At 38.9% G+C, this 12971-nt stretch overlaps 1 protein-coding gene across 3 annotated transcripts in view; it reads left to right on the plus strand.

The window, feature by feature from the left end:
* The window catches only part of ANO6 (anoctamin 6), a 71340-nt gene that overhangs the window by 38078 nt on the left and 20291 nt on the right, over positions 1 to 12971 (plus strand). For 2 of the 3 annotated variants that reach the window (XM_042872450.1, XM_042872451.1), the window contains exons 4-10: positions 3783 to 3848; positions 3967 to 4245; positions 4595 to 4708; positions 6184 to 6299; positions 6971 to 7105; positions 8267 to 8372; positions 9595 to 9655. In XM_042872450.1, the coding sequence (XP_042728384.1) occupies positions 3783 to 3848; positions 3967 to 4245; positions 4595 to 4708; positions 6184 to 6299; positions 6971 to 7105; positions 8267 to 8372; positions 9595 to 9655 (877 nt within the window). Of the gene's footprint in view, positions 1 to 3752; positions 3849 to 3966; positions 4246 to 4594; positions 4709 to 6183; positions 6300 to 6970; positions 7106 to 8266; positions 8373 to 9594; positions 9656 to 12971 lie in introns of all 3 variants that reach the window. The other variant, XM_042872452.1, reaches the window with a different exon arrangement.

The following is a 12971-nucleotide window of genomic DNA, read 5'->3' on the forward strand; positions in this document are numbered from 1 at the left end:
TCTCTTCCAGAATGCTCCTAAATATCACTTTTATCTGTCAGGATCCCGAAGTAACTAATTGTGAAAGTTAAAAGGTCAATGCCAGACAGACAAACTCAAAATAAATTGGTGTGGAATGTCATTCTAGTCCATCTGCTTTCCCCTAGCAGAAATAAACTGAAAAGCTGTCAGTGACATAAGTAGGAATGTAGACAATGTGGGCAAGGCTGGATAAGTTTGTCTTCTTAGGCAAACAACGAGCAGTTCCCACATCTAGATTTGTTTGGATTAGATAGCCAGAAACAAAAAGCATGAATAACTTTCAGCAAACCAATTGCACTTCTCCCTGTTGTCTGGAGAGTGTCACACCCATGGAGACAGAACAGTGTTTGGGGTTACACAAAGAGCAGTAGCTGGGTGCTGTTTTGTGCTGTAATTTGACACAGTGAAAGATGGCAGACTGTATACACCTGTGGTGTGCCCAGCCAGCCTACTCAGGAAGTTTGATAGCAAAGGTAAAAAAGACCTTTGAACACTGATACTGTTATGGGAAACTTTGCTCAAAAAAAATTCAAGAAAAACATGAGGTGTCATTGTTCTATCACTGCAGTGGAAGGAAGTGCTCCCTACAATTCACAAAACAGAAAACCCTGTTAATGGTCTATTACCAATTTCCAGACTCTCTCTTGTTAGTCTCCTCAGCTTGGCAAGACAGTGGTCAGACACTGAAAGCACCATGGTGAGAAAGCAGCTCCCAAGAACTAACCCTTATACGTGCCTGTAATTGCTGATAAGCATTTACACTATGCTTTCCCTTTCTTAAAATTATGTCTGATTATATATCCTGTATTGTCTCAGACTGTTGTCTTGCCATTCAGTCATGAAAATCCATGTCAGTTTTACATTGGCAGCATTACCATAGTTATGTTGTTGTTACAACTTAATCTTGCAAGTAGCTGAGCAAAATACCAAATAGCAAAATGAGGTTGGAGTAGTCTCCACAATCCAGCCAAATAAGACATTATATCTTTACACTGCGTTCCCCAGTAAGTGCAAAACCACTGTAGAGTCCTTTGGGTAAAAGTCTAGTTTCTCCATAGATAATCACACACATAATTCAATCATTTATATAAAATAGCAAAGCCCCTAATTAGCAGAAGTTCCCAGGGGCTTTACTTCCCGCTGCTTGCATTAATGCATTATTAGAAATCTTAATATTGTCAACATTTCTCGCAGATTTTGAGGGCAAAATTAATTTGAGGAACTCCTCACCATAATCAATTATTAAAGCAATCTGAATGGTAAGATAAATAATAATTGGAAAAAAAAAAAAAAAGCATTAGATTTATACAAATGTAAATCACTCAGCATCTGTCTTTGTTTAAGAAGACGTGAAACAGGTATCTGGCCCTATGCCTTCTTTATTAGCAAAAACGAAGCAGAACTCAGGTTGAAATGTTTTCATGATTCAGTATTATTCACCTTAAAAAGAACAATGTGAATAAGGAGGATACAAAGAGGTAGAATTAAATGAATAATTTTCAGCATGGTGGAAGAGTTAATAATAGAATGACAAATAACTCCTGTGTGGTACATATTTCAGTGATCAGGCAAAAGGACTGAGAGGAAATAATTATGTAGTTAGCTCAGAAGCCAAGATGACATGAACCTTTAGCTTTGAGGAAGAATGGAGAACACTATTACCCATGAAATGTTGACAAATGCAAAGAAAGATTGCTGTGAGGAAAAGTCTCATTCACATTTAATTGAGCACTCAGTTCAAGAAAAAGACTTAGATTTCATGGGAAGCATACATGGTAAGGTACAGTTACATTGACACTATTTTATATATTTACATATGTGTAATAAACTATAAATATGCATTGTATATATACAATCTTACATACATAGGAAAAAAAACATAAAGATCATTATAACGTCATTAATAAAGAAGTGAATTTAACTGGACATGAAGAAATACTTCTGTGAAAAGTGCAGATTGAAAGATTTGGATCTCGCTGTTCCTAATCCATACAGGAAAGAACAAAAATGCAGAAAAATCTAAAACACGAAGAAAATATCTTTTTATAAAATATGGTATTAGTAGTGTTAGCCATTATGACCATTGCTACAGGTAGATGCTGCAGTTGAGAACTAACAAGATATAAATTATTAATTTCAAGTATTGCTAGAATTTTGGAAAGAATGTTTTTTCTCCTTCAAAGATTTTCAACAGTCTTTAAGCATTAAACAATAGAATGAAATTTATATGGAGATACAACTGACCCATTCCTGTGGAACTCCTGAAGACTTTTGCCCTTTTGCTGAAGTGTCTCAGATTTGTGCCCTGGATTAGATGGGTCTTCATCCTGGTCTTGAAGACCAGTTTCCACATACCTATCAAAGTTTCAAAGACTGTCTAATTGCTTACTTATTGACTGTGGCCCTTTGCAACAAGACTGAATTTAAGCACAGATCTTAAGGCCACTATTGTGGTTGTAGAGAACCAGGCTATAGAAGCCATTGGACCATTGTGTCTTAAAGAAAATCAAAGCTGCTGTACTGGGAGCATAGAATCCCTTAAGCACAGAGCATATAAGCAACTAAAAAAAAATTGTCCAATGGCATGAAGATATTTATGGAGCAAAAGAATAATATATAGAAGCTACTGTGAGGACTGCACTGCATACCTAGCGTTGCCCAATTCAGGAATAAAGCAATGAGTCCCAATTTGTAAATGTATCACCTTCTGCTGAAGCCCTCACAGAGGCCTCACACCTCTCACAGCTGTCTGCAGCTTACCCACCCTGTTACCCACACTGGTACTTTGATATGCAGTGTGTAGGCCAAGGAGAGCTGGCCACGCTCAACTTTGTAAACAAGTAGTTTGCTAAGGAACTGTCTGGTTGGTGTAGATAGTCTTCAAAGTGGAATGCTATACATGAATTTTCAGATTTTTTTCTAAATCTTATTAAGTTCTATACTTTTTATCCTGGTGGTAGAGAAGCTATATTGTTTGGGTTTTTTTTGAGGGAGGGGAGTTGTGTTTGTGAATAATCAAATTCATTTCAGATTTGAAATATCAGCCAGATATATTTCAGATTGTTTGTAACTGCCAGCCAAGTGCAGCTTCTGTGAGCTGAAATTAAAAGGATCTACGTATTTCAACCTTACTGAGGGAAACTTGTCATATCCTTCTGGGGACATCGAATGCTCATAAGAAAGCACCACTGATTCCGCAAATGTTACAGCTATCAGTTTTTTCCTTTAGAGCTGCTTATCTATGGACTACAATGTAGAGGGGTCCTACAGTTTGAACCACTCTGTGAGCACATATGATTACTGTGGAATAAGAGTAAGAAGAGATATAATGAGAAGGAAAGTGGTTATTGATTTTCATGGAAAATCCTTGAGAGAAAAAATATTGTTTAGAAGGCAGATTAATGGGAGAAAGGAGACTGCCCTCAGTAGGTCACTTAATGCCTAAGGGCAGAGGGGGTCACAAGTTTCAGTGGTAATTGCTGTTAACAGTCAAAATTTGGGGCAAGTTTTTACCTCTGTAATGTTCTATAGACTAAGAGAGTGAATTCCAATTGCATTGGAGTGCAGTATTGCTCATCAGACAAAAAAACCCTGATCTAGATTAATAGGGAAAGCTGTACCTCTGTACCTACGACCACAGTAGATGCCAAGTGGGTTGTGGAGATAGTGACCCAACAAGTCTTCATTTTGGGATGCAATTCTGTTATCTTGTGCATACAATTTTGGAACAGATGCTTTACAACTTCAATGCCTTTTAACAGAGGAAGAGACAAGTATATGAATCAAACCTGATAAACAACGGCTTGCAACTTGAAGCAACACGATCGGTGAGTGCTCTTTCTTTTGTGTGCATTCTGTGCCTGAGAACACAAGCTGCCCCTATGTGGATAAGGAACTGAATATATGAACTGACCTTTACATTTTTCTCCTCTTCTTGGCTTCCAGGTTTTGGATGAAAAAACTGTTTTTGTGAAAGTGCATGCACCTTGGGAAGTGCTATGCACATATGCTGAGGTCATGCACATCAAATTGCCTCTGCAGCCCAACGACCTGAAAACTCGGGAGTCAGCTTTCAACTGGTTTACTAGACTCTTCAGTGTGGATGAAAATATTATCAAACCTGAGCAAGAGTTTTTCACTGCTCCTTTTAAAAAGGAACATTTATCCAACTTTTATATTCAAGACAAAGACGCATTTTTCAATCCAGCAACAAGAAGCCGAATCGTAAGTCCATGGAGTATTTATAGCCTTTAGTCTTAAAAGGCAAAAAACATTTTAATCAAAACAGTGTAATCGCCCTCACGAAAGCATCCTGAAAAACTGGAAAATATTTGGGATGCAACAGTTCTGTGTCATTTATGAAAGAAACTGGGGAATCTCAAAGGACAACATGCAGAAATCTGTCTCATTTCTGTTCCACTAGAATTTAAGAGAGGGGTTGAATGGTTCCTATGCCCTGTGTGATTAAATGTCTGCATTGCTTACCCTTTCATAATCTGTATGTTGAAACACGTACAGCCACTTACGATTACTTTCAGGTTGCAAGAGACACAAAATATTTTGTAAATTTCAGGTTCATTTTATCCTATCCCGTGTGAAATACGCGACCAAACAGAATGTAAAGAAGTTTGGCATTAACAAGTTACTGGACACTGGAATCTACAAAGCAGCATTTCCCCTTCATGACGTAAGTCCAGAACTTGCAGTAACAGTGTATTTAGAAATAAAAGTCTGCAGATCAAGAGTGTGCTTTTGATAGTAGAAGATACAAGCCTTACTCACTGGTGTTTTTATCCACATGGTAGAATATGACAGAGTCCATCTTAAGAGGATTATCTCCAAAAGGCTGTTTGTTAAAAATGTAGCTCCATGACTGAAACATGATATATTTTATGTAGGGTATGTTAATTTTGTATTCTCTGGGAGATACAGGTCAGTAAAGTGCCTGGCTAACAGAGGAACCTGGGAACACGAGACTGATGGTTCCCACCTAACGCACTCTATCATCATTTCTAAATAAGTTTTCACGTTTTTGTACTACTTCATTTTCCAGTATAAAAATCCATACCAAATGTCAACATTTTAATCAAGATGTAGAACACAAATCTTATCTGTGAGCAAAGACAAATATATGATTGTATCTACACCCACACACCTCCTCCCCCATCAGAACCACTCTTCTGTGCCTGAGGTGTATTCTGCTGAGAAGAAAATGAGAAAATGGGAGGTCAGGAATGGTAACTACGTGAGATGTTTGTACTCTGCTGAAAATATTCATGAGGTCTCTGAGGATTTAAAGAAAATTTTTAAGTCATAATCAAGACAAATCACGTTTCTTGGAAGTAACTCAAAGCTTTACAGGATAGAATTAATATCATTCGTGAGTATCTATTTTTAAGGTTGTCTTTTAAAGATTTAAAACCTGCCTTGCAGTCTAATTCTGTCATGGCATGGGGAATTTGGGCTCAGTATGCCTAATAATTAATGACTGTCTTTTTATACAATCAAAATTATATATCAGAGCTACTCTGAAAATCAGAAGTCACCTATTGATTTCTACAAAAGTGATTTTTCTTGTTGTATTACAGATATAGAATGGAAAATTCCATCAAATAAAGCAGGTTTTACTGAAATAGGTTTTCAAATAACTTGGTAAAAAACATAAGGATTACCTCCAAGTCAACTGTCTTTTAAATATAAATACAAAACAGAGACTAAACTTCCTGGATTCATCCCTTGAACTTTCTGATCTTCATTCCAGAACAATATTGCTTTAGAATAAAGCATGTTACCATGTGAAAGCTACTTAAAATCCATATTAAAGCAGTCCTGTTCTAAAATTATAATAGATCCTTTTTTGATTTGTTTTACGAAGTGCCAATACACTGACACGGGCTGAGAATTTAAGTTCATGGGGAGGGTCCGTTGCTTTCAGTTCACATGTGTGAAGTGCCTGCTTTAGTATTCAGAGTCTTTCTGACACCCTTCCAGCATGAATCCTGATGCAATCTCAGAGCTACTTCCCAGGTGTTTCCCTGGATTGCAGTGCAAAAAGGCTATTCCAGTGTCTGGGTTCATGCCGCAAGGTCTGTGGATATGAGAGTTGACCCATGCATTAATGGTTACATTAATTATCTTCTTCCCACACTTTCTTTTTTGCAGTCTAGTTTTGGGCACCTGTCAACTGATCCTGACTGCCCAAGTGAACGTTATCTTCTCTACAGAGAATGGGCTCACCCTAAAAACATTTTGAAACTGCAACCCCTGGATTTCATCAGGTTGGTGGATTTGAATGAGCAGCATGGAGCTGTGTCAGGGGAGGATCAGGCTGGGTGTAGGAGAAGATTCTTCATCAGAAGGGTGATCAGGCACTGGAACAGGCTCCCTGGAACGGCGGTCACGGCCCTAAGCTGCCAGACTTCAAGAAGCACTTGGACAGCAGTCTCAGACATGGGGTTTGGATTTTGGGTCCTGTTGGAAGCTGGGAGTTGAACTCGAGGATCCTTATTGGTCCTTTCCAACTCAGGACATTTATTCAGTGATTCTGTAGTGCGACTATGGCTGGACTAATGCTGAAGTAACTAGGAATTTATGTAAATAGGAATTTATAAAACATGTCTGGGTTTTGAGATGTCAAGACGCAGGCAGGTACATATACCTCTATCAGCTTATGCATGGGGGCACACTGATGAATCAATTCATGACAAACATCCACTTAAAATTTTTCTTTGTTAGGTATAATCTGTCTTTTTTCATTTTCTTTCCCTTCCAGTTCTCATATGCAAGCATAAAAGAGGTGACAGAAATACATAGAAATACCTAACCATAATACTTCTGCAACCCCAGAGTTTAAACTAGAGGAATCTGACAATGAAAGCTGTCATATTTGAAACAGAAATTTGAATTTACTTGCATTTAATTAAATAAAAAAATACATTTCTCTCTGCAGGAAATACTACGGAGAGAAAATTGGAATCTATTTTGCATGGCTGGGCTTTTATACTAATATGCTGATCGTGGCTGCAGTTGTAGGAGTTGGCTGCTTTCTGTATGGATTCTTCATGAAGGATAACTGCACATGGAGGTATCTAATCGGGTCTATTTTAATATTACATGCATTTTTTATCAGTCCTCTACTGAACACAGTAAAGACATAGCATTGTAGGAGGCAAAATGAAGGAGCACAAGTTATGAATTTGAAAGAAACGGTAGAAAATATAAGATAGATAAGTAATAGATGTTCCTGTGCCATTAGAGCACTAGACATGTTAGTCTGTTACCGCCGTATTTTCTTCATACATTGCACTAAGTCACCACACGTTGCATAGAAATAAAAAGAACAGTAATCAGGAGTCAGTATAAATTTCTGTAACATCATTTTCAGAGTGTTAATCTTTAAAGGATGTATCCAAAGGCCCTGATAAAAGCCTGAACTTGCTTTCTTCTATTTTGAGAGAAGAAAACAGGAAGAGCAAGAGCACATGGGGCTTCAGCTGCCCAGGATACACTGGGAAGAGAAGCATAGCGATGACACATATTATCTCATCAGAACATGGTGAGATTGAACCATGACACAAGGACCAAGGAAAGAACACCTGGGTGCCAAATCACTTACAAGACATCACACTGCACAGCTCCAGTCAGGAAGGGAGTTTATCCTTATAAATCATGCTGAAAGTCTCTTCCAGAACTCCACTCCAGTGGCCACTTTATACTCATTTAGTCATATTATCATTTAGTTAAATTATAATAAGCCTCTACCATGTCAGACTAAAGAAGCCAGACTCTTGCCACCCCTTAGAACACAGTCTCCAACCTGAGCCTCTTTGGAAGAACACAGGGACCAGTTAGCCATTTCGGTTCTGCTCCTTGCTCTGGCAGGCAGCGTTCCTACTCCTCCCCTTGGCCTTGCCATGATAGCCTTCCTGAGTGTGCAAGTGTGTATTTGTGTATTTCCTACTGATGGACCTGAGCTCTTCGAAGAGATTTTATTTTTACTGTCACTAGTTTTGAGAAATGCTGCTACACATAAAGGATGGAAAAAGTATTTTCTGTCTAGGTCATCCAGTTTAGAGATGAGGGCTAAAAAATGGCAATGGGGATGTTTTGAGGGAGGGGGGGAGATTCTCAAAAGAAGGCCACTGGTGAATTATTTCTCATATCCCTGACATAATTGCACTGTCTTTGTGCACAGAAGGACTAAAGAATTTAGTGTTGGTGAGTGACTGACTAGTTTTGTTTTTAGCCAAGAAGTATGTGATCCCAACATAGGAGGTAATATCATAATGTGCCCTCAGTGTGATAAAGTATGTACCTACTGGAACCTCACCATCACTTGTGAATCATCCAAGGTAATTACATTTACAGCTTGTAGACATGCTATTAACCCTTAGTTGCACTTTCCCTAGTACTGTGTATAAAACAATGTTGTTCTCCACTAATGTCCTGCATAATTGCTGGAGCTGTGCAAATAGTTGTGCCTTTTGATACAGCAACTGAGCTATGAGAAGTTAACAATTTAAAAATGTTCCATTCTGATCTAAAATGAAAAAAAAAAAGACTTTTTAGTTTTACATAGCCCCCAATGTCTGAAAGATTTTTTGATTGAAAATGGAACATTGTGGCTTCATTTCAGGATAGTCCTTTCCTTTTTTGGTAAACAAAGCAAAACAAAACAAACATTCAATTACTAAAGACTTGATTGAGTAACTCTGAGTCAATTTTGCCTAGGAAAAGTTTAGAGCATGTTTTGGCGTTTCTAAATACTCTCCCCTGTCTCCCCAAAGAAATTAGCTGAACCTGTGCCTTGAATTTGACAAGAGCTGTCAGGAAGTTATGGGTACATGAGGAGGCCAATATTAGCTATGGCAGGTGCTGTGAATAGTGTCCTGTTAAGCATGGCATGGCATGGCCACACTCCTGCACTCAGTGCACATCCAGAATTTCTTTCTCCATTAACTTTTGCCACTAGGCTAGGGTTAGACTTTTGTCATTCCCTTCCATAGATTCAGCCACTCCAAAGTTACAGGTTTTTAGCTATTCATTAAAAGTGTTTTGCCCTACTTTAATGGATATTTTTGCTTCAGTGCACTTAACATAACAGGCAAAAGAAAGAAGACAGGAAAAAGAATATTATGAAAAGAAAAGGCAAATACCACAGAGGTATCTCATCAGAATGCATGTTACTAACTACCTTGATTTGTTGTCATCTTACTTATGAGAAGCAGAGATGTTCATTGCCTTTTTGTGACTGTATTAAAAATAAGCACTGCTTTTCCTCTTCCAGTGCAACAGATGGAAGGAAGTTTAACAGCACACCACACTATTATCCTCTTGCTGCATATTTCATTTACACTTTTAATGCCAAGCTTTGCAGTTAATTTCCTTAGTTTACCAGAGGATGTTGTACATTGACAGAAGTTGAGAAAACTCTAGCAGTGAAGATTGTTTCTTAAACTACGCAAAAGCTAGAAATCAGCCTGTCCAGTGAGCAGCTTCAGTTCTGTTTCAGTGCAGAAGAAATTACTGTTTGATTGTGTTTCAAGGCCTTTTTTCTGTTCCTTTTTTTTCCAGAAACTCTGTATATTTGATAGCTTTGGAACACTGGTGTTTGCAGTGTTTATGGGAATTTGGGGTAAGTCAATTTCTGTGGCTGTGGTTTGTCATGTGATTTTGGCCAAGCATACAGCATTGGCCAAAAAAGTGGATAAATTTACAACTGCTTCATTTTCTAGCACTCGGCAATTCACCACTAGGTAGTTCAGTAAAAGATACATAAATTCATGATAGATCTTTTTAGCAGCATAGAATCATAGAGTAGTTTGGATTGGAAAGGACCTTAAAGATCATCTAGTTCCAATCCTCCTGCCATGGGCAAGGACATGTTCCACTAGATCAGGTTGTCCAAAGCCCCATCCAACCTGGCAGATACTACAGTTGACAGATGTCTGTTCCTCCGTTTTTCCCCTTACTGCACTGTTAAGGATAGATGGGCAGGTAGGTAAAAAGAGCTTATTGTGTAAGAGAACGAAAAGTTGTAGAACTTAAATGTTGGTCTTCTGTACCTGTGTTTGTTTTAACTTGGAGAAAAGTCTGAAAGAAGTGAGTAGAGCTGCCTTGTGTTCTTCCAGCAGGAGCCACATGCTTAATTCCATCCATCAAAAGAGCTGTTTTTTCCCCAAAATCCTTGCAGCTGCCTGTGCCTATTAACAACCATGTGACTGTGGAAAGCAATTGAAAAATAGCCATTTATTGTATTTCCTAGTCTTTTTTTCCTCCTGTCTTCATTTAAGGAAGAGTTTTTTGTAAAAATGTAGTAGTTACAAGCAGTGGAGATATTTTTTATCAGAGAAAATATATCTGAAACCAGGATTATTTCTTGTGGGTGAAACCACTTAGCTACAATGGATTAGACATGGTTTATTTTCACAGAAACGGTTTTATTTGTTCATATTAGCAACTCTCTTAACTGCCTTTTATTGCACTGCCTTATCCAGAAATTGTCAAAATAATTTACAGTTGAGGTATAAAGGGTACTGCAGAGAAAATAACTCATTTGACACTTACAGTTCATATGTAGGCTGACAAGAATGCATAAATTGTTTTCTTTGTAAAACACACTGTATACTTATTTTCCTAATAAGACTAAAGTGCTTTAGAATAACTACTTCTTTAAAGAATTGTAAAATGAACAGTCATTTCAAAAAGAGTATTTCCTTCAAAACACTTGCTAAATTCAAAATGCCAGCAGGAAATAAAAATAAAAATAAAAGAATTAGAAGTTCGATACTAATGTAATCTTCCACCATTTGAATAGCTAATTTAGTAATTTGCTTTTTAATTAAAAATTCTGCTTCCTGTTTTGAGGAAGGTTCCAACAGTAATAATTACAAAGTTAAGCTGCGTGGTTGTAATGATGGCCACAAGATCTATTAGTCTTCTCATTGTAAGTCCACTACAGAAAGAGGTGAATTGTATTACAGCAGTTTGGACAAAATTGTACTGAATCCAAATGACCCAGGGTCCTGGTACAATTCCAGCTGTAATTTCTGTCTTGCCCTGGTACTTTGGTAAACCTCCTGATCCAAAATAATCAAAAGACTATTCGATTTTTACATACCTTATCATATCATCATCATCAATATACTTTTTAATAGATCTTTTATTTTTTTTAACTATTCCATTCAAAGATCTCAAAGCACCATAAAACAGCCAGGAAGTTGGCCTCAAGAATTAACCCCCTGCACATTAGTGCTCTGGATGAGGGCTTTTGCCACTTCTCCCCTGGTGGCATGAGCAGGTTGGCAAAGCTCCTGAGAAAGGAGCAGCTTCCACTTCTCTTGCTGCCATCGCTGGAGACTCTCTCTGAGCAAGATCAGCAAACACATTCTCCAAAATGCTGGTATAAAATAAAGAGGGGGGCGAAGGAGGGGGAGAAGGTAAAATATTGCAGCAGCTCCTTCCCAGTTCAGAAAGAGCAACTCGGCTGCTGGATTACTTACTAGTAGAAGTTTTCTTTGTCCTGGGGCTGTGAAAGCTGCCCTGTGCTATGAGCCCTGCTTTTGCTGTTCGTATAGAGGGCAGCACAGACATGGGCCCTGCACTCCTGGCCTCCCCAGAGCAGCTGGATTTGCAGCTGGAGCTAATCAGGCTTGCCTACAGTTTCCCTTATTTGGGCTGGGGCCGCAGCAAGCAGTTAGAGGCTTGTGCAAGGCTGATCTCTTTGCTCTGCAGGCAGAGGCAGATGTGATTCCCTGGCCCACTGCTTGGAGTGGCCTTAGTGCTTGTGAGCACGAGGTAGCAGAGAAACCCCTCTGAAAGAGGCCCTTGAGCAATCAGAGAGGAGGATTTCTAGGGGTTCTGCCTGCATGCAGATGCCAAGGTCATCTCGCAGCCCAGCCCACGTAGTTTATTCATTTATAAATGCTTCAGTACGAAGTTTATTGACCACACCTGAATTTGGAAATAACCTTTAATGCTTGGACTTACAACTGCATGCCGTCAGTGCTTCATCATTCAGGATGAGGTGCCAAACTAATTAAAAAAAAAAAAAAAAAAAAAAAAAAAAACTTTTGGGGGGTTAATTACTCCCAGACAATGGGAGTTACAAGAGAAGCACAGTGAAGGCACACACTCACTCCTCCTGGAGACAGTGCTGCACAGCCACTCATTGAATCTGAGGACACATGGCCACCAACAATACAGCATCCCCTGCACTCACACCCATGTCCTGAGCTCCTGCAGCCTTCCCAGCTGAGTCTGTCATTGCCTGTGCTGTCAGACATACCTGCATCACACCTCAGGTCAAGATCGTGAGCTTGGTTGGACTGGTGTCTTTCAAACACCATGTAGGCATCTATGTGCTGGCTTCCCTTAATGTTCTCAGCCGCAGGAACGTAGTCCAGGGAAACTGCTGACTCAGCCCAGAGGGTCTCAAAGCTCCTTGCCATGCAAAAAGATCTGCAGCCGCTTCAGATTTGTGCCAGCGGAGGAGGAAAGGAAGCTGTGGTTAAGCAGTTTTGCCTGAGCTAGCATCATCAGTTCACATAGTCTGCAAACTGATCATTTGTCCACACAAAAACTGCAGATTGAATGAACACAAGCTTTTCCCTGTGGCAATTTTTTGCTTACTGAGGTTTTCTTTGTGATAAATCCTGTACTCTCCAACATTTTGTCTTCATCTATCTATACAACTTGCTGTCTTATGTATCCCATGGTAAACTTTTTCAAAAGCAGCCCATAGTATGAAATCCAAAGTGATTATATTCCAGCCTTGGGCAGAAAACAGATAAATGTATGTGTATTCTTTAGGATGAGCTTATGACACCACTTACCCCAGGTTTCTCTTACTAAAGTACCTAAATGTCCAAAGCTGTAATTCCATAAAGAAGTATATCAGTTATTTTCTTCCTCATGGGCACTTGACACCATCATACTAGCTATTAAGGGTT

Source organism: Lagopus leucura, unplaced genomic scaffold, assembly GCF_019238085.1.
Source record: "Lagopus leucura isolate 7727_CA_CO unplaced genomic scaffold, USGS_WTPT01 Super-Scaffold_100008, whole genome shotgun sequence".
NCBI lineage: Eukaryota > Metazoa > Chordata > Aves > Galliformes > Phasianidae > Lagopus > Lagopus leucura.